The sequence below is a fragment of the Vulpes lagopus genome, chromosome 3, assembly GCF_018345385.1.
Source record: "Vulpes lagopus strain Blue_001 chromosome 3, ASM1834538v1, whole genome shotgun sequence".
Classification (NCBI taxonomy): domain Eukaryota; kingdom Metazoa; phylum Chordata; class Mammalia; order Carnivora; family Canidae; genus Vulpes; species Vulpes lagopus.
In genome coordinates, this window is record NC_054826.1 from 151,181,334 (window position 1) to 151,203,559 (window position 22,226).

Consider the following 22,226-nt stretch of genomic DNA (forward strand, 5'->3'; position numbering starts at 1 on the left):
AGCAAGTCAAACCTACACCAAGTAGAAGAGAGTTAAAGATTCGAGCAGCGAGGGGCGGGGCGTTCGCAGGACAAAGAGAAACGAGGCCGGAGCTACAGGCGCTTTTTCTGCCTGCGGTGTCTCAGATTCATTATTAAGGAACTGAGAACTTAATCTTCCAAAATGTCAAAGAGACCATCTTATGCCCCACCTCCCACCCCAGCTTCTGCAACACAAATGCCCAGCACACCAGGGTTTGTGGGATACAATCCATATAGTCATCTCGCCTACAACTACAGGCTGGGAGGGAACCCGGGCACCAACAGCCGGGTCACAGCATCCTCTGGTATTACGATTCCAAAGCCCCCAAAGCCACCAGATAAGCTGCTGATGCCCTACATGAAGTACAGCAGAAAGCTCTGGGACTAAGTAAAAGCTTCCAACCCTGACCTAAAGTTGTGAGAGATTGGCAAGATTATTGGTGGCATGTGGTGAGATCTCACTGATGAAGAAAAACAAGAATATTTAAACGAATACAAAGCAGAAAAGATAGAGTACAATGAACCTACGAATGCCTATCATAATTCCCCCGCATACCTTGCTTACGTAAATGTGAAAAGTGCAGAAGCTGCTTTAGAGGAAGAAAGTCGACAGAGACAGTCTCGCATGGAGAATGGAGAACCTTACATGAGCATTCAGCCTGCTAAGGATCCAGATGATTATGATGATGGCTTTTCAGTGAAGCAGACAGCCACCGCCCGTTTCCAGAGAAACCACTGCCTCATCAGTGAAATCCTTAGAGTGTGGTGCCAGACGTTCGGTCAGTTGTCACAACAGCTAGAATGCAGGTCCTCAAATGACAGGTCCAGTCCTTAATAGTTCATCAGTGAAAACTAGAAGCTGAACTTCTTCAGAGAGAGGAGCAACACCTGGAAAACAAGAGAAAGTTCCTAGAAAGCACAGATTCATTTAATAATGAACTTAAAAGGTTGTGCAGTTTGAAACTAGAAGTGGATATGGAAAAGATTGCCGCTGAAATTGCACAGGCAGAAGAACAGGCTCGTAAAAGGCAAGAGGAGAGGGAGAAAGAAGCAGCAGAGCAAGCTGAACATAGAGCAGCATGGTTCCTGAGCAAGAGCCAGCTGCTAGTAAGGCCCAGGAGAAGGACGATGAAAGCATCCCATGGAGACAGAGGAGACACACCTTGAAGAACCAACGGAAAGCTAACAAAACAGTGAAGAAGGCACGTCTACTCCTGAGGACAAGGAGAGTGGGCAGGAGGGGGTGGACAGTATGGCCGAGGAAGGGACCAGTGATAGTAACACTGTCTCAGAGAGCAACAGTGCAACAGTGGAGGAGCCACCGACAGACCCCACACCAGAAGATGAGAAGAAAGAATAAATGTTGCCTTGTTTTATGTGTTCTAAATACTTTTTAAATGAAAAAAAAATGTTTTTTTGAAAAAAATAAAGATTCGAGCAGAACTCAATGAAATAGAGGCCAGAAGAACTGTAGAACAGATCAACAAAACCAGGAGTTGGTTATTTGAAAGAATTAATAAGATAGATAAACCATTAGCTAGCCTTATTAAAAAGAAAAAAGACTCAATAAAATCACGAATGAAAAAGGAGAGATCACAACCAATACCAAGGAAATACAAACAATTTTAAAAACATATTATGAGCAGCTATACGCCAATAAATTAGGCAATCTAGAAGAAATGGGCTCATTTCTGGAAAACCACAAACCACCAAAACTGGAACATGGAGAAATAGAAAACTGAACAGGCCAATAACCAGGGAGGAAATTGAAGCAGTCATCAAAAACTTCCCAAGACACAAAAGTCCAGGGCCAGATGGCTTCCCAGGGGAATTCTATCAAATGTTTAAAGAAGAAATAATACCTATTCTAATAAAGCTGTTCCAAAAGATAGAAAGGTACAGAATACTTCCAAACTCATTTTATGAGGCCAGCATCACCTTAATTCCAAAACCAGAAAAAGACCCCACCAAAAAGGAGAATTATAGACCAATCCCCCTGATGAACATAGATGCAAAAATTCTCAACAAGATACTAGCCAATAGGATCCAATAGTACATTAAGTAGATTATTCATCATGACCAAGTGGGATTTATCCCCGGGATGCAAGACTGGTTCAACATTCATAAAGTAATCAGTATGATATATCATATCAACAAGAGAAAAAACAAGAACCATATGATCCTCTCAATAAGATGCAGAGAAAGCATTTGACAAAATACAGCATCTATTCCTGATCAAAACTCTTCAGAGTGTAGGGATAGAGGGAACATTCCTCAGCATCTTAAAAGCCATCTACAAAAAGCCCATGGCAAATATCATTCTCAATGGGGAAACACTGGGAGCCTTTCCCCTAAGATCAGAAACATGACAGGGAATGTCCACTCTCACCACTGCTATTCAACATAGTAGTAGAACTCCTAGCCTCACCAATCAGACAACAAAAAGAAATAAAAGGCATTCAAATTGGCCAAGAAAAAGTCAAACTCTCCCTCTTCGCAGATGACATGATACTGTACATAGAAAATCCAAAAGACTCCACCCCAAGATTGTTAGAACTCACACAGTAATTCAGCAGTGTGGCAGGATACAAAATCAATGCCCAGAAACCAGTGGCATTTCTATACACTAACGATGAGACTGAAGAATGAGAAATTAAGGAGTCAATCCCATTTACAATTGCACCCAAAAGCATAAGATACCTAGGAATAAGCCTAACAAAGAGGTTAAGGATCTATATCCTAAAAACTACAGAACACTTCTGAAAGAAATTGAGGAAGACATAAAGAGATGGAAAAATATTCCATGCTCATGGAATGGAAGAATTAACATTGTGAAAATGTTTATGCTACCCACGGCAATTTACACCTTCAATACAATCCCTATCAAAATACCATGGACTTTCTTCAGAGGGTTGGAACAAATCATCTTAAGATTTGCATGAAATCAGAAAAGACCCCGAATAGCCAGGGTAATATAGGGGAAAAAGAAAACCAGAGCCAGGGGCATCACAATGCCGGATTTCATGTTGTACTACAAAGCTGTGATCCTCAATACATTGTGGTACTGGCACAAAGACACATAGATCAATGGAACAGAATAGAGAACCCAGAAATGGGCCCCCAACTTTCTGGTCGACTAATATTCGACAAAGCAGGAAAGACTATCCACTGGAAAAAGGACAGTCTCTTCAATAAATGGTGCTGGGGAAATTGGACAGCCACGTGCAGAAGAATGAAACTGGACCATTCTCTTATACCATACACAAAGATAAACTCAAAATGGATGAAAGATCTAAATGTGAGACAAAAATCCATCAAAATCTTCTAGGAGAACACAGGCAACACCCTTTTTGAACTTGGCCACAGCAACTTCTGCAAGATACATCTATGAAGGCAAGGAAAACAAAAGCAAAAATGAACTATTGAGACTTAATCAAGATAAAATGCTTCTGCACAGCCAAAGAAACAGTCAACAAAACTAAAAGACAACCTACAGAATGGGAGAAGATATTTGCAAATGACGTATCAGATAAAGGGCTAGTATCCAGATCTATAAAGAACTTATTAAACTCAACAGCAAAGAAACAAACAATCCAATCATGAAATGGGCAAAAGTCATAACAGAAATTTCACAGAGGAAGACACAGACATGGCCAACAAGCACATGAGAAAATGCTCTGCATCACTTGCCATCAGGGAAATACAAATCAAAACCGCAGTAAGATACCACCTCACACCAGTGAGACTGGTGAAAATTAACAAGACAGGAAAACAACAAATGTTGGAGAGGATGTGGAGAAAGGGGAACCCTCTTGCACCGTTGGTGGGAATGTGAGCTGGTACAGCCACTCTGGAAAACTGTGTGAGGGTTCCTCATAGAGTTAAAAATAGATCTGCCCTACGACCCAGCAATTGCACTGCTGGGGATTTACCCTAAAGATAGGGATGCAGTGAAACGCTGGAACTCCTGCACCCCAATGTTTATAGCAGCAATGTCTAAAATAGCCAAACTGTGGAAGGAGCCTCAGTGCCCATCGACAGATGAATAGATAAAGAAGATGTGGTCTATGTATACAATGGCATATTATTCAGCCATTAGAAATGACAAATACCCACCATTTGCTTCAAGGTGGATGGAACTGGAGAGTATTATGCTGAGTGAAGTAAGTCAATCGGAGAAGAACAAACATAATATGGTTTTATTCATTCAGGGAATGTAAAAAATAGTGAAAGGGATTCAAGGGGAAAGGAGAGAAAATGAATGGGAAATATCAGAGAGGGTGACGGAACATGAGAGCCTCATAACTCTGGGAAACGAACAAGGGGTAGTGGAAGGGGAGGTGGGCAGGGGGATGGGGGACTGGGTGATGGGCACTGAGGGGGGCACTTGATGGGATGAGCACTGGGTGATATACTGTGTGCTGGCAAATTGAACTCCAATATAAAAATATACAAAAAAATAGAATTAAAAGTTTAAGTCACATATTTATGAATTAAACAAAGAAATAATATAATCTCAATGAAATAAAAGCATTTGTAAAAAATATCCATATTGACTATCATACTTAATGGTGAAGCTTCAAAGAAATGGGCAAAGATCACCACTATTCACTATTTCTATTCAACATTTACTCAAAGACCTAGCCACTACAGTAAAATAAGTGAAATAATCTACAGATAAATTATTAGAAATAATGAAATTTTAGCAAGATGCTAAATATAAGAATATACAAAGAAGATTGCATTCATCTTCACAAGCAACAAGCAGTTAGAAAACTGAGGAGGGCACTTGATGAGATGAGCACTAGGTGTTATACTATATGTTGGCAAATCGAACTTCAATAAAAAAAAAGGAAAAAAACTTTAAAAAGGACTATTTAAACACACTCAGCAACAAAATTAAGTAGGTAGGAATAAATCTAACAATAGGTTGGCAAAATTTTTTTTGAAAAAAATATGTTTATTAGTAAAGACCTAAATAAATGGAGAAATATTTTATATTCATGAATAGGAGGATTCAATATCAAAAAAGTATCAACTCTCCCCTAAATTAGTCTATAAATTCAGTACAATGTTAGTCAAAATCCCGAGAAGAATTTTTTATAGGACCTGATTGATGAAAAGTTATTTTAAAAAGAATGTGGAAGAACAAAGAGTCAATATCAAGACTGTTTTCAAGAACAGGTTGTGGGGGGGTGGGAATACAGTGGTATGTGGAAGGGAGAACTTGCCCTACCCAATATCATAACTTATTATTGAATCCAGAGTAATTTAGTCAGTCACGCTCACTCACAGAGAGACTGAGAGACCAGTGGAAATAGAAGATACCCTCGACTCAGATCTCAGGATATTTTGAAACTTGACGTTTGATAAATTGATTATAGATTGCAGATCAGTAAGGAAAAGATGAAATATTCAATAAATGGTTTTGTTACAGTTGGTTATCCAAATTGAAAGCAAAATAAAACCACTCCTTCCACCAGTGTACACATAGACAAAAGAATGAAATTCCACGTGAAAACCTAACTGTGAATATCAAATTTTTAAATAGGAAAACTTTTATGAGAGCATGTCATGACCTCCTGGAGGGAGAGGAGAAGAATCTCCTAAACACTGAAAGAAATAAGAAAATATAGATGAATATGACTATGTTAAAATTGCAAACTTGTATTAATCAAAAGTTATGTTAAAGTGAGAAAATAAGCTGTTGCCTGAGAGAAGAGATCTGTATTACATAGAATGAACAAAATATACACATCAGGAATATGTATAAAAACTTCTATGTATAACTCAGATAAGGACAGCTCAGGAGAATACTGGACAGAAGGTAAGAGCCAGAGATTCACATAAAGATGTCAAATAACCCTATGAGTAGATAATCATTCTTCCTTAGTAATCAGAAATACCCAAATTGAAAACAAACAATGTGTCATTTCCACAATGAGATAGACTGAAGTCTGATAGTACTAAGTATTACAGAAGATTTGGAGTAATTGGTCTTAGACATTGCAGTGGAAATATAGATTGACAAAACTACTTTGGAGAACAATTGGACAGTATCTTGTATACTTGAGGATGCATATGCCATATAATTCGGCAATCTAACTTCAGAGGCTGTACTTTAAAAAAAAAAACACTTTTGACATGGCACATAGAGGGATGCACAAGGTATTTATTGCAGCATTATTTATATAAGAGAGAAAAAACCCACAACAAAAATTCATAAGTAGGAAAGTGGTTAAATAAGTTGTGATATAAGAAGATGAAATCCTGTAGAATTAAAAACAGAAAGTGAACAGATTAAAGACATTAATTTCAAAACCAAATGTGTTAAAGTTTTGAAAGAATACATAAAGTGTGCTTATTTAAAGTTGAATGCAAAATAACCATATATTGCAAACAGTGAAATTATAAAGAAATGCATGGGAATGATAAACAAATTAGGGGCAGTGTTTGCACCAGAGTGAGGAGAGAGGGTGACCTGTTTGGAAAGGTATGTGTAAAGGGACTTCAATTATATGCATATGTATATTGCTTCTTTTTCTTCAAGTCGGTGGTGGGTACCTGGGTGTTTATTGTACCTTCTAACATCCTTTGATATATATATATATATAGTAGAACTAACACTGAGCTAAGTGCTTTGGTAAAAATCCAGTTCTTCTAAAGCTTTACATGTATTATCTCGTTTAATCTTAGTAACCCTTTGAAAGGGTATTATTTTTCTTCTTTCATATAATGGAAAGCTGAGGCCTTTAGAAGTTGAATAATCTACCTATGGTCGTATTGTTGTAAGGTGACAGAGCCAGAATATGAAATGAGTAATGTGACTTTTAGAAGTTCACACTGTTAACCGCTAATGAAGGTTAATCTGCCTCTTTTTTAAAACTCTGCATTAACCACAAAGAAATCTCAGGTTAGTGCAACTATCATTTCAACCTCTGGATGCAGCTAGAACTACAGCAATAGAACTTAACCATTTTGGCTTCTAAATTCACTGCCTTTCTGAGGCTAGAAGAGTGTTTGCTCAGGAGCATAGGGCATGAGTCACTTCCTTAGGTATCTGTTTATTCGTTCAACAAATATTTATCAAGAGCCTACATAGCACAGTGGTAAGCCACAATTTATTTCTTGTCTACATCATTTTTACAGTTTGCCAAGGTTTGGGACACAAATTTGAGATTTCCATTTTCATGTCCAACTAATGCAAGGAGTGCTATGATTAATTATTACCCATTTTAGAACTTGCATCCTGGCTTACTGTGCATATCACTTAGGCCTAATTATTGTTGACCTGAAAATTCACATGGCATCTAAAATATTTTAGCCAATTTTTACTTTAAAAAGTGTATATTAGAAATTTCGGTCTACTTTGTCTAAACAAAATACAAATTTGAAATGAAAATATTGTTTTAAACAGTTTAATATGACTACCTCCGTTTTTCTCTGTGTATTTCTCTCTCTTTTTTCCCACAGAACAAAGAAAGTCTCCTTAATCTACTCCAATAAGATTTTGAGATTCTTGACCATGTTTTAGATATGTTTTATAATCCTATACATTCAAACAAGATATTGAATCCACAGTAGCTTATAGAACTGCTAAAATGGATGCACTGGGTTTACTTTAATTACATTCTCAGTAATTAAAATGGTTACACTGAAACCAAATAATTTTTTTTCTATAGTAAAGAACAGTTTAATTTTACCTATCTTGGCCAGATTATATATGTAAACTACTCACTACTAACAGCTAGAACTCTAAATCATCATGACTTAAACAATTATACAGCGGTGCCTGGGTGGCTCAGTTGGTTGAGTGTGGGACTCTGTTTTGGCTCAGGTCATGATCTCAGAGTCGTGAGATGAAGCACTCCTGGAGCTGGGCTCTTAGCACAGAGTCCACTTGAGATTCTCTCCTTCTTCCCCTCTCCCACTCGTGTGTGTGCTCATGCTCTCTATCCAAAACAAATAAATAAAATCGTTAGAAATAAATAAATAGGGGCACCTGGATGGCTCAGTGGTTGAGCATCTGCCCTTGGCTCAGGTTGTAATCTTGGGGTCCTGGGATCGAGTCCTGCATCAGGCTCCCCACAGGGATCCTGCTTCTCCATCTGCCTATGTCTCTGCCTCTTTCTTGTGTTTCTCATGAATAAATAAATAAATAAAATCTTTTTTAAAATAATAAATAAATAAATATACAAACAATATTATTGGAAAGTAATCCTCATTTTTACATAATGTTCAATTCAGTGATTATGTGATATAAGTATTGAAACACTTTATCTAGTCCTTCCTTAACAGTTTATTTTCTTTTTTAAATTGTATATCCAGGGACCTGAAGGAATTGTGGGAAGCCCAGGACAAAGAGGTCGTCCAGGGAAAAAGGTAATTTTTTTTACATCTTTTATGGTTGTTGCTTTGTTTTGTTTTGTTTTGTTTTACTTTTTTTTCCCATCTTTTTATGGTACATCTTTCTTCTGATATGCCCCAAGCTTCATAGGATGATGTGTTGTTTTCATTTGCACTAGACATAAAATAATAAAGAACTATGAATTTGGTTTTAAAAAGCATGTTTGTATAAATTAATGTTTAACTCTACTTCAGAGTACCCATCACCTTAAATTATTTAAAGGCAAATTTCCTACTTTGTAGTTTCTATAAAGATCTTTGCTTTTCTTTCTCCTGTTTGCCAAAAATTCTTTAGTAGAATATGGGCAGGAAAAGAGAAAAAAGGAAAATACTATACCATTTGTGCTATTTATTTAACAACTTTAGTAAAATGTTTAGGGGAAAGGAATATGATTAGAATTGTTTTGGGTTTATTATTACTGTGTTTATCTAAATTGAAAAGGTTAATGATTGATTTTATCTTTCTCATATATTGACTAAGAAACACAAATCAAGAATGTGGTTGATTTGTTTCCTTTATATTTTACTAAAAATGGCATATTTATAAAATTCTAGACTGTTAAAATGAAAAATTCATCTTTGTATGGCAGTCAATAATTTGTTCAAGTATTGATGAGACATAGAAATGATTTTCTTAATTCTCCTACAATAGTTCTGAATATATTACTAGATTTAGCTTCAAATCATACCATATCTGGTTCCAGAAATCCAATTTTACTGCTTCTACTAATATATACCCACTCCATCTTTGTCATAATGTAGAGACAGTATAAGTGAGAATAAAAGGTAAAGAAAAATGAAGCAAACTTTAGTGGCCATTTTTTTTTAGTTTCAAGTTTTTATTTAAATTCTAGTTAGTTAACATATAATGTAATATTTGTTTCAGGAGTAAAATTCAGTGATTCATCACTTACATATTTAGTAGCTGTCCTTGCCCATGAAAATAACCCCACTATTAAAGTCTCTTTATCATACATAATGTTATATCTAAAATAATATTTTATTTTGTTATTATACTGTTATTATACTGTCCCACAGAAATGGGACAGTATGAGTCCTTACAAAATCCTGCACCCCTGGGAGTTATTTTGAATACCAAAAACTTCCTGACTGTGATCACAGTCTAGTCTTCCTTTGTATCTACTTGATTATCAATAACAGAACAGATTGGTTCCCACTTTCAGAAAATGAATTATAACACTTAAAGTTAAACGAAAGCAGCTGTATTTTGGTGGCAGAGAATGATAGTCAGCTTGATGGGAAACAGAAGGTAACTAGTTTTTAGAAGGATGTAAAATGATATTAAAATATTATCGATTTTAAAAATGTTATGGATTTTTAAAGACTCCAAACCAATAAGGGATGAATTTGAATATACAGAACCATACAGTGGAAACTTTTTGCATTAAATAGATCTTTGTGGCATTGATGTTCTCTATAGAAACAGGCCTCTCATAGGACCTATATTTTCTCGTGATAACAAGAAATACATGCATGCATGCAAACATACATACATAACAAATTTCAAAATAAAAAACTTGGTTATTTGTAACTCAACATGAACACCAGATCTACCTGCTTGCTTTGCCAAAACTATTTTTTTAATGTTCTTTCCCTAAATTATTTTTAGTTATATCTTTAGGATAACTTAGATGGTCATGGTATGTTATTATTGTCAGTGATGGTCTCCACTACTGTTAAGTTAAAACAAAGTTACTATTTATAGACTTTTGCTCACAGAATATCCTCTGGGGTCATTCAGGTATATGATATAGTTAATTCATCTAAGTGAAAATTTGTTTTTTTCTCACTTTTCTCTCTTACTAATGACATCCACAGGGTGACAAAGGACAAATAGGGCCCACAGGAGAAATTGGAAACAGAGGTGCTCCTGGACAAATTGGGGAAAGTGGTCCTAAGGGTGCCAGAGGAACTAGAGGTGCTGTGGTTAGTATTTGATTTGTTTCCAGACCTGAGTTCACTGTGGATGGAAAAGAAATGTATCCATGTCCTTAAAGTTTCATCCCTTGATTAATTTTACAGAGAAAGCAATAGTTCCATTGAAAATAATCTACCTCCATGGGCTGTGGAGAATTGTAAGCATTCCACAGTACTTAAATGGCTTAGTGGTTTCTGGACATGGAAAAGGGAAAGGGGAAAAAAAAAACTCAAAATGGAAATAAAATATGAAATGAAGTTTCTTAAAAAATCAGATTATAACTCCTCACCTAACTAAGAAAGTTTATATGCCTTGCACTTAGAATTTAATATCTATATAAAACTACACTTTTGGGATTGGCAAATTGCTTTGAAAATTAGGTTTATTTAAAAATGAGTTTTCGTTACAAGCTTGGACTCCACATGCTTATCTAGAGTTTTTTTTGTTTTTACCTAACCAGCTGTGATCAATATCTGTAACATCGAATATTTAATCTTTTGCATGAACTTTATATGATGTTGGAAACAAGGGCAGCATAATACTTCTGAACCTATAATAGCAAAATTTTATCGCTAAAATATTTGGAGCTGTTCAGAAAGTCCCAGCATGAGAGATGCAGAATATTTGAGATATAGTGTTTAGTGCTTTCATTGTTTCGTAAGCTTGTATGCATGTATATTTCCTCCTCTTCTTTAAAAGTCACAGATGCTAGGCTTTTCATCAAGGCCTTCTTGAGAGCATTGCATAATCCGTCTGCTAAGAAAAGTTTGTCTCAGGCTCATGTTACATATTCATCTTACTACTTCAGGTCTTTCTTTCTTTTATTTAAATTATTATGTTTCTGCTTTTGGTTTATATGTTTAAAAACTTTATGCAATGTGATTAATTTTTAATAAACATGAGAACTAATTGAGAGTCTTGCCATCAAAATAGGCTCCTACTTTGGATTTTGTCTAAAAAGACTATTTACTTTTTAAACATTGATACATATCTAACTTTTCCAAAAGGTTTCATTAAATTCACACTCTCACCACCAATACTTCATATTAACCCTTTTGATATTTGGCAATCTGATAAATGAAAAAGTGCATCTCATTTTCTTTCTATTTACATTTCCCTGGTTACAATGAAGTAATTTGAATATTTTTCTGGAAATTACCATTTATTTATTTATTTCTTCCTTTCTCTTTACGATTTTATTTATTTATTCATGAGAGACACAGAGAGAGAGGGAGAGAGAGAGGCAGAGAGATAGGCAGAAGGAGAAGCAGGCTCCATGCAGGGAGCCTAAGGCAGGACTCGATCCCAGGACCCCAGGATCATGCCCTGAGCTGAAGGCAGACACTCAACTGCTGAGCCATCCAGGCATCCCTGGAATTGCCTTTTCATGTGCACTTTACATGAGTTATATTAGGTTGTTGTCTTTTTCTTATTGACTTGCTATAACACCTTACATATTTTAGGTAATATATTTTGTTAAAGATGTTATAAAATATATTACAAATAGGGCAGCCCCGGTGGCGCAGCGGTTTAGTGCCGCCTGCAGCCCAGGGCGTGATCCTGGAGACCTGGGATGGAATCCCACGTCAGGATCCCTGCATGGAGCCTGCTTCTCCCTCTACCTGTGTCTCTGTCTCTGTCTCTGTCTCTGTCTCTCTCTCTCTCTCTCTCTCTCTCTGTGTCTCTACGAATAAATAAATAAAATCTTTAAAAAATATATATTACAAATAGATTTCCCTTGCTATCATTTATCTTTTAATATTATTTGATATCTTTTGCTGGACAGAAGGTTAATTATGTAGTCAAATTTGTCAGGTTTTTACATTACAGTTCTAGGTTTATTTCTTCATTAGAAATGCCTTTCCTACCTAAAGCATACAAAAATACTCTACCATATCCTTCTTCTAATACTTTTATAGGTTTATTTTCACCCCTAACTATGAAGTTTATTTTTTGATATGAAATAAATTATAAAGAACTGATTTTCTCTTTTCTAAATTGATATTCAGTGGCTTCAAAATCATTTAATAAATAGTCAATCTGTTTCCCACTTTTCTGAAATTCCACCCTTACCATAAATGAAACTCTCAAATATTTATTGGCCTGTTTTCATTCTCTCTGTTTTCTTCTATCAATCTGTTAGTCTATCCGTAGGTCCAATACCATACTATTTAAATTATTATACTATTATAGTATTTTTTGAGACCTGTAAGAGCAAGTACTCCATAATTCACTTCTCTAAAAAGTTCAGCTCTTACTATAGTTCTCTCTTCCATGTGAACTTTGAAATCAGCTCTTCAGGTTCCTTTAATATTGACTCTTTCTGTATAGAAGCATTATATGTCTTTCTATTTGCTTATATCTTATACATCCTTTAATAAAGTTTTGTTATTTCCTTCATTCTGTTCTTACCTATATCTTTTTAGGTTTATTGTTAGTTTCTTATGGATTTTATGATTTATAATGCAGTCCTTTTTTCCATTAGATCTTTTCTTTGATGCTGTTTAAGACATTTAGTTTTATATTTTTACTTTATATCCACTTTAATGATAGGTGTTCTCATGGGTTCTTTGGGTAAATTATCATATTTAGAACTTCTGGTTAGTCTGATATTTGGTTAGGCATATACCTAGTCTGTGCCTTAATTTTCTTATTTCCTATTTAGTTTCAAACTCAAATAGGAGAGTTGATGTGGAAACTTTCTGATAGTATGAAAGATAAGACATTTTTAGGATTTTTAGTTTTGCTCTTTTCAGTTGTCTGAGTCACATTTTCAGTACTTTAGGGGCATTTTCTAATTAGCCCTTAATTTATCCTCATCTGCAAAATATTGATAAGAAAAGCAATAGGGTGATTATTGCACATAAATTGTCGATCATCTCTATTTTTAACAACTTTGACTAGAGCTGAAACTGTTCATCAGAGCATCTGAAGCTATCAGGTACCTGGATGGCTCAGTCAGTTAAACGTCTGCCTTTGGCTCAGGTGATAATCTCAGGGTCCTGGGATCCAGTCCTGTATCAGGTTCCCTGCTCAATGGGGAATCTGCTTCTCCTTTTTCTCTGCCCCTTCCTTCTGCCCATGTTCTCTCTCTTTCCCTCTCTTTCACTCACTTTTGCTGTCAAATAAATAAATAAAATCTTTAAAAAAAAAAAAAGCATCTGAATTATCAATAAGTATGTTCTTCTTGATCCCATAGTGACAATATCAAAAACTATCAGGCTGTATCCTAATATTTAGTGATGCACGTCTACCATAAACTTTGACAGATGCAATCTACATTGCCAAGAGTTTACTAGAAAAATATAGGATTCTAGCAACTGAAAATATTTTTCTTAAATTAAGAATATTCATATCAGGCATAGACTACAGAAACATTTTTGGGGGTGGATTTTGTAGTTCAGAAGAAAAATAAGACAAAAGTTAGAAATTTTTGTTCTCCCATTTCAGACTAGGTAAAACATTATACCTAAAAAACAGTCTAAATTTTATTTTTATTTTTTTTTAATTTTTATTTACTTATGATAGTCACAGAGAGAGAGAGAGAGGCAGAGACACAGGCAGAGGGAGAAGCAGGCTCCATGCACTGGGAGCCCGACGTGGGATTCGATCCCGGGTCTCCAGGATCGCGCCCTGGGCCAAAGGCAGGCGCCAAACCGCTGCGCCACCCAGGGATCCCTAAATTTTAAATAATAAGAGTACTAAATAAATCAATCAATAAACAAATAATAAGAGTAATGATTTAAACAGTTGTCTGTTTTCTCTCTAAAATTTACTTTGTATTTTAGGGACATTTAGGATTGATTGGACCTGATGGAGAACCAGGAATTCCAGGATATAGGGTAATCATTTCTGATTGGAAATTTTAAATATGTATTTACACAAAATGATTTTATAAAGATGTCATACCAATTATGCAAATCAAAATAAAATCTCGCTGATAAACCCTTCTAATATATTTAGACCTCAACCCCCTAGAGAATAAATCTTATTTTTCTTTCAGAATAGTGCAATATCTAATAGTATGGCCTTGGTGGTATTAGGTGGAATATGGACAAACGATATGTAGAATGTCTACTTACTTGTCCTTTTGTTAGGGTCATCAGGGTCAACCAGGACTTCCTGGGTTGCCAGGACCTAAAGGAGAAAAGGTATGTATGTATACTGACTTTTCAATCCTAAAGTTAAATATTAAATACTTATGTTCTTTCTGAAAGTATGCATGGAAACATTTTCAAAGAATAAAAGAAATACTTTTCAACTTGGGAAGTATTGTAAATTCTGGAAGATAAATAACAAGAGACAAAAATGTAAATAAGTCATCAAAATGTCTTTGATTGCATAGGTTGTTTCAAGATATTCATGAAATAATATATGCTAAAGCACTTGGCAATCTGTAAAGCTTTGTGAAAGTAAAATTAATTACCTACTGAAAGTAATTATGAGACTATAGATTAAATGACTAATATATTTATAGTAAAATATTTTATAGGTTAAGAATAACTATAACAGTACTCCTGTATATTTGCAATATCATTTGAAAACTGAAATTTTGAGCAAATTCCTAAACTGCTTTTTATGTAATTTAAGCAGATTGACACTTCTTAGAACCTATAGGAATCACAATTGTAAAAAATATCCTATGCTAAGTTTTGTAGGTAAAAGCGTTCCATTTAGATAAGCTAAATATTGTATATTTCATAACATATTAGACAATAATAGCCTGTGTATTTCAAAGGTAATTTTATTAATTTGATTTTGTTTTAAATTATTATCTTCATTATAGGGTTATCCAGGAGAAGATAGCACAGTACTAGGATCACCTGGGCCTCGAGGTGAACCAGTAGGTCTTTTTCTAAAATTATTTTGATGTTTCAAGATAAAATATGTATAATAAATTTACAGTACCAATCACATCTTTTCAAGGAGTTTTGTTAGTTTCATAACATGATTTTATAGGCATGTACTATTTATAGTTATATAAACTAAATGTGAAATTTATTTATATCCAGGTTAAGATCCTTAGCATGATACATAGTTTAATACAATGAATTTCCAAATCTACTTTTCAGCATTAAATGTATTATAACAACTTTTTGCAGATATTATCAAAAACTATATACCTTAGACAGTTTAAGGCAGATGTTTCTTTAATTATCAAATTCAGATTTATTTCTAAGAGTTAAAAAAATCTGATCTGTATACTTTTTTTATAGTAATCTGTATACTTTTTAATAGTAATCTACATACAGTTATCAAATGATTTTAAGACTTATTTAGCCAGCTATCATAACCAATACTCTTTAAAGATCACTGACCTGTTCTCCTAATTCAGCATTTTAAGAGCTATGAACACCATTTTGAAAAGTAGCTATTGTAGTTTTGATTATCCGAATAACCACCTTTATGTTCATGATTGACTAAAACAATCTTAAAGGACATTTGTAAATTAAATAGGTAGAACAAAAGTGTTCAGTTCATAAAAATAAATGTAATTGGTTAAATTTTCAATTTTCCATATAATTTTTTTTATCAAAAAAAATCCTAAAGCAGAAGAATCACATTTTGTAGTCTTTTTTTTTAATAAATTAATTTTTATTGGTGTTCAATTTACCAACATACAGAATAACACCCAGTGCTCATCCCGTCAAGTGTCCCCCTCAGTGCCCGTCACCCATTCCCCCCCACCCCCCGCCCTCCTCCCCTTCCACCACCCCTAGTTCGTTTCCCAGAGTTAGGAGTCTTTATGTTCACATTTTGTAGTCTTTTCTGATATTTTGATCTGTCTCTTTGGAAATGATTGAAAGTTATCTTTTGTTTTAGAAATAGGAAAGATTTTGGAATTATTCTGATTAAATTAAGCCATCTCATACAGAGGAATACTTATCTATAAGAATATATAAGATATATAAGATTTTTATCAAATATGCTCTAGTCTCTCTAAAGCTCTGGGGGAGAAAATATGGAAATAATGCAAAAACTTTGCCAAGATTAAAGAATGTCACTGAAATGTAATAAATATCTTAAAAGTCTAATATAAAAAGCATCATTTTATCTGGTAGACATAAGACAGGTATGAAACTTAAACCAAGAATATTCTAAATCATTAAAGCAGAGTCGGAGATTATTGTCTTAAATTATGTGAAATATCTTTATTCACATAGGAATAAGTTAAAATTTATCAATTAGTGATCCATTATCAATTTTATGGTTTTGCCAAACATTTCAATTTGAGTTTCTTTTCAGACAGTAGGTCTCATATGCAAAAATTGCTTTCTCATATATCATAAAAATATATGAAAATTTTTAACAGTTTATCATACCAAAGATTTTATATTAGGTATGTCCTGAAAAAGTTAAAAGTGTAAATTTATTAGTTAGGTACTACATGAAGGATTAAAATAAATAAATACAATTTTATTAGGTTAATTTATATTCCTGAACAAAAGTTCAGGAATGCCTGGGTGCTCAGTTGGTTAAGTGTCCCAACTCTTGATTTTGGCTCTAGCCATTATCTCAAGGTCATGAGATCAAGCCCCACTGTCAGGCTCCTGCCTCAGTGGAGAGTTTACTTCTCTCCCTCTCCCTCTGCCCCCTTCTTCCCCCTCCCCTGCCTACTCATGCATGCTCTTTCTCTCTTTCTCTCTCAGTCTCAAAATAAATAAATCTTTTTTAAAAATTAAAAATCCATAGATTAAGGAATAAACAGTGGAATTTTTGACAATGGTAAAGTAGGATTAGCTATTAGATGCTTTAAAAAAAAACTTTATTTATTGAGAGAGAGAAAGAGAGTAGGAGAAGGGCAGCAGCAAAGGGAGAGAAAATCTCAAGCGCAGTGAAGGGTTGAGTGCAGAGCCCCACACGGGGCTGAGTCTCATGACCCTGTAGTTGTGACCTGAGCCAAAATCAAGAGTCAGACACTGAAACAACTGAGTCACCTAGATGCCCCAGCTATTAAATACTTTTTAAAAGAACATTAAACAGTGTCTTCCAAAGTAGCTCCCAGCCTGCCACACCAGCAGATATCCTTGGCCAGGACTGGCATTCTCCAAAATAGCTCCTGTCCCAACACACCAAACAAGTGGCTTTAGCCTGGACCAGCATCCCTCCAATGTGGCTCCTGACAGGGACAAGGGGCAAGGCCCACCCATTCAGTATGCCTGCAATAGCTGTGGTTTGACCTCACAACCAGCTACACCAGGCACTGCACTACCCACCAGTGTGCCCCCAGCAATGTGGCCAATCATTGCAGCCATCTGGGTCAGGGGCAGCACTGCTCACCAGCATGGAAGCAACAGTTGTGGCCAAGCCACAACAGGAGGGCACAGACAGCCTACACCAGGCACCCCTCGAGTACCTTGTTCTAGTGACTGGGGGGGAATGTGCTTCTTAGGCCCAAACAACACCTTACATATGAGATCACTCCATCAAGACCATGAGACATAGCTGATCTACTTAATATATAGAAACAAACACAGTAAGAGGCCTAACAAAGAGACAGAGGAATATGTTCCAAAAAAACAAGATAAAACAGAAAAAGAACCAAATTACAGAGATAAGCAATTTGCCCAATAAAGGGTTCAAAGTAGTGATCATAAAGATGCTCACCAAACTCGAGAGAATAGATGAACAGTGAGAACTTCAACAAAGAGATAGAAAAAAGATCCAATAAGAATTGAAGAATATAATAACTGCAATGAAAAAATACACTAGATGGAATAATGGCAGATTAAAGGATACAGGCAGATCAGTAATCTGGAAAAACAAGGTAGTAGAAGTCATCCAAACTGAATACCAAAAAGAAAAAAAGGTTTAAGAAAAGAAGATAGTTTGAGGCCTTTGGGAAAATATTAAGCATACAATATAAGTCTTATAAAATAAACTTTAATAAATAGAGTGTAACAAGACAAAAGGAAGAAATAATAGATGAAAACATCCCTAACCTGGGGAAGGAAACCAACATGCAGCTGCAAGATGCAAAGAGAGCTCCAAAAAAGATGAACCCAAGGAGATCCACACCAACAGAAAATAAAGATGTCAAAAATTAAATATAAAGAGAGAATCTTAAAACAGCAAGAGCAAAGCAACTGGTTACATACTCAGTGACACCCATAAGGTCATCAGCTGATATTTCAGCAGAAACTTTGCGGGCCAGAGAGGAGTGGCCTGATATACTCAAAGTGCTGAAAGAAAAAAATCTATGGCCAAGAATACACTCCCTGGCAAGATTATCATAGAGAATTAAGAGATAAGGAGTTTCCTAGACAAATGAAAACTAATGGATTTCATCACCTCTAAACTGGACTTCTGAGAAAGGCTAAAGGGACTTCTTTAAGTGGAAAAGAAAAGACCATAACTAAAGATTTAAAAATTATTAAAGAAAAAGTCTCACTGGTATAAGCAAACATATAGTAAAGAGAGCATATCCACCATTTATAAAGCTGGTGGGAAACCTCAAAGACAACAGTAGTAAAAACAGTGCACCTGGGTGGTTCAGTCAGTTAAGCATCTGACTCTTGATTTTGGCTCAAGTCATGATCCCAGGATTGCAAGTTCAAGCCCTATACTGGGCTTCATGTTGGATGTGGAGCTTGCTTAAGATTATTTCTCTCCTTTCTCCCTCTGCCCTTCCCCTCTCTTAAAAAATAGTAAAAGCAAAAAAAAAAAAAAAATAGTAAAAGCAACTATAACCACAATAATTAACTAAGGGATACACAAAATAAAAATGTGTAAATTATGGCAACAAATACACAAAACGTGGGGAGAGGAGAATAAAATTGTTGGACTTTTAGAATGTGTTTGAACTTAAATGACTATCAACTTAAAATAGACTACTCTGTACATAGGGCATTGATATGAAACTCATGGAAACCACAAACCATAAGCCTATGATAGATTCACAAAAAATAAAGAGAAAGAAATCCAAATGTACCACTAAAGAAAATCATCAAATCACAAGGGAAGAGAGCAAGAGAAGAACAGAAAAGAATTGCAAACATAACCAGAAAACAATGAACAAAATGGCAATAAGTATATACCTACCAATGATTACTTTAAATGTAAGTGGACAAATGCTCCAATCAAAAGACTGAGTGGATAAGAAAACCCATCGATGTGCTGCCTATAAGACACTCACTTCATACCTAAAAACACACATGGATTGAAAGTGAAAGAATGGAAAAGAAATATTCCATTCAAATGGAAATGAAAAAACCTGGATAGCATACTCATATTAGATAAAATAGACTTTAAAACAAAGACTGTAAGAAGACATAAGAAAGGGCATTACATAATGATAAAAGGATCAATTCAACTAGAGAATATAATAATTGTAAATACCTATGCACCAAACCTTGTAGCACCTAAATTTATAAAGCAAATATTAATAGACATAAATGGAGAAATCTACAGTAATGCAATAATAGTAGGGCACTTTAATACTCTACTTACATATATGGATGGATCATTTAGACAGAAAATCAATAAGGAAATAGTCGCCTTAAATAACACGTTGGACCAGAGGGACCTAATGGATATATACAGAACATTCCATTCAAAAACAGCAGAATAGGGGCACCTGGGTGGCTCAGTCAGTTGGTTGTCAGCCTTTGGCTGAGGTTACGACCCAGCATCCTGGGATTGAGCCCCGTGTCGGGCTTTCTGCTCAATGGGGAGCCTGTTTCTCCCTCTCATTCTGCCTACTTGTGCTCACTCGCTCTGTCAAATAAAGTCTTTAAAAAAAAAAAAAGCAGAATGCTCATTCTTCTTAAGTGCACACAGAACATTCTCTAGGTTAGATCACATGTTGGGCCAGAAAGCAAGTCTTAATAAAGTTTAGAAGGCTGAAATCATATCAAACATCTTTTCTGATTACAATGGTATACAACTAGAGATAAATATCAAGAAAAAAACTGGAAAAGCACACAGGCACATGGAAGCTAAACAACATGCTACTAACCAAACAAGGAATAAATGAAGAAATTAAAGAGAAAATTTAAAAAAAATACCTGAAGCCAAATGAAAATAAAAACAGCATCCTCCATCTACTACAAAGTTATATGCCAACAAATTGGGCAACCTAGAAGAAATGTAGCAATTCCTAAACATGTATAATCTTCCAAGACTAAATCAAGAAGGAATGAAAATTTGAACATATTGATTACTGGTAATGAAAATAAATCAGCAATAAAAATCTCCCAATAAACCAATGTCTGGGACCAGATGGCTTCACAGATAAATTCTATCAAATTATTTATTTTTTTAATATTTTATTTATTTATTCATGAGAGACACACAGAGAGAGAGAGAGAGAGAGAGAGAGGCAGAGACACAGGCAGAGGGAGAAGTAGACTCCAACCGGGAGCCCGACGCAAGACTCAATCCCGGGTCTTCAGGACACGCCCTGGGCTGAAGGCGGCACTAAACCGCTGAGCCACCCGGGCTGCCCTCTATCAAATATTTAAAGAAGCATTAATACCTATACTTCTCAAACTATTCCAGAAAAATTAGAGGAAGGAATGCTTTCAAATTCATTCTATGAGGTTAACATTATCCTGATACCAAAACCAGATAAAGACAGTACAAAAAAAATTACAAGCCAATATCATAGATAAACATAGACCATAGATTCAAGAATATAGATGCAAAACTCCTCAACAAAATATGAGCAAACAGAATTCGGCAATACATTAAAAGGATCATATACCACAATCAAGTGAGATTTACTTCAGAAATACAAGGATGGTTCAGTATTTCAAATCAATCAATTTGATACACACATTAACAAACTAAAGGATAAAAATCATGATTCTTTCAATAGATGCAGAAAAAGCATTTGACAAAATTCAACATCCACTTATGATGAAAACTCTCAATAAATATCTTAACATAAGACAGGCTATATTTGAGAAGCACACAACAAACATCATACTGAATGGTGAAAAGCTGAAAGCTCTTCCTGTAAGATAAGGAACAATAGTACGATGCTTACTCTCACCATTTGTATTCACAGTACTAGAAATACTAACCATAGCAAGCAGAGAAAAAAGAAAGAAAAGGCATCCCCATTGGTAAGACAGAAGTAAAATTGTCAATATTTGCAAATGACACTATACTATAAATGGAAAATAAAGATTTCATCAAAAAACTATTACAATTACTAAATTAACTGAGTAAAATTTCAGGTTACAAAATTAATATGCAGTAATCTGTTGCATTTCTATGCAATAATAACAAATTATCAGAAAGAGAAATTAAGGGACACCTGGGTGGCTCAGTGGTTGAGCACCTGCCTTCAGCCCAGGACATGATCCTGGAGTCCCAGGATTGAATCCCACATTGGCTCCCTGCATGGAGCCTGCTTCTCTCTCTGCCTATGTCTCTTCCTCTCTCTCTGCGTGTCTCTCATGAATAGATAAATAAAATCTTTAAAAAAAAAGAGAGAGTAATTAAGAAAACAATCCCATTTACAATTGACCCAAAAATAATAAAATCTCTAGAAATAAGTTTAACCAAGGAGGTGAAAGACCTATATTCTCAAAACTATAAGACATTGATGAAAGAAATTAAAATGACAAAAATAAATGGAAAGATATACCATGTTCATGAGTTAGAAGAATCAATATTAAGATGTTCATACTATCCAAAGCAGCCTATAGATTCAATACAATTCCTAGCAAAATTTCAATAGGATTTTTCACAAAACTAGAACAAATTATCCTAAAATTTGTATGGAATGAGAAGACTCTGAATAGCCAAAACAACCTTGAGAAAGAAGAACAAAGCTGCAGATATCATGCTGCTTGATCCAAACAGTACTTACTACAAAGGTGTGGTTATCAAAACATTATGGTACTGGCACA

General features: G+C 35.1%; 1 protein-coding gene and 1 pseudogene across 7 annotated transcripts in view; both read left to right on the forward strand.

Annotated features, from left to right (window-relative positions):
• COL24A1 (collagen type XXIV alpha 1 chain) overlaps positions 1-22,226 on the forward strand; it is a 388,183-nt gene that overhangs the window by 288,424 nt on the left and 77,533 nt on the right. For all 7 annotated transcript variants that reach the window (XR_005987020.1, XM_041750763.1, XM_041750767.1 and 4 more), the window contains 5 exons: positions 8,349-8,402; positions 10,266-10,373; positions 14,154-14,207; positions 14,463-14,516; positions 15,152-15,208. Coding sequence is in view for 6 of the 7 variants with exons in the window: in XM_041750763.1 (XP_041606697.1) it covers positions 8,349-8,402; positions 10,266-10,373; positions 14,154-14,207; positions 14,463-14,516; positions 15,152-15,208 (327 nt within the window). In the remaining variant the exon portion in view is untranslated. The remainder of the gene's footprint in view (positions 1-8,348; positions 8,403-10,265; positions 10,374-14,153; positions 14,208-14,462; positions 14,517-15,151; positions 15,209-22,226) is intronic.
• On the forward strand, positions 86-1,402 carry LOC121488301 (annotated as a pseudogene).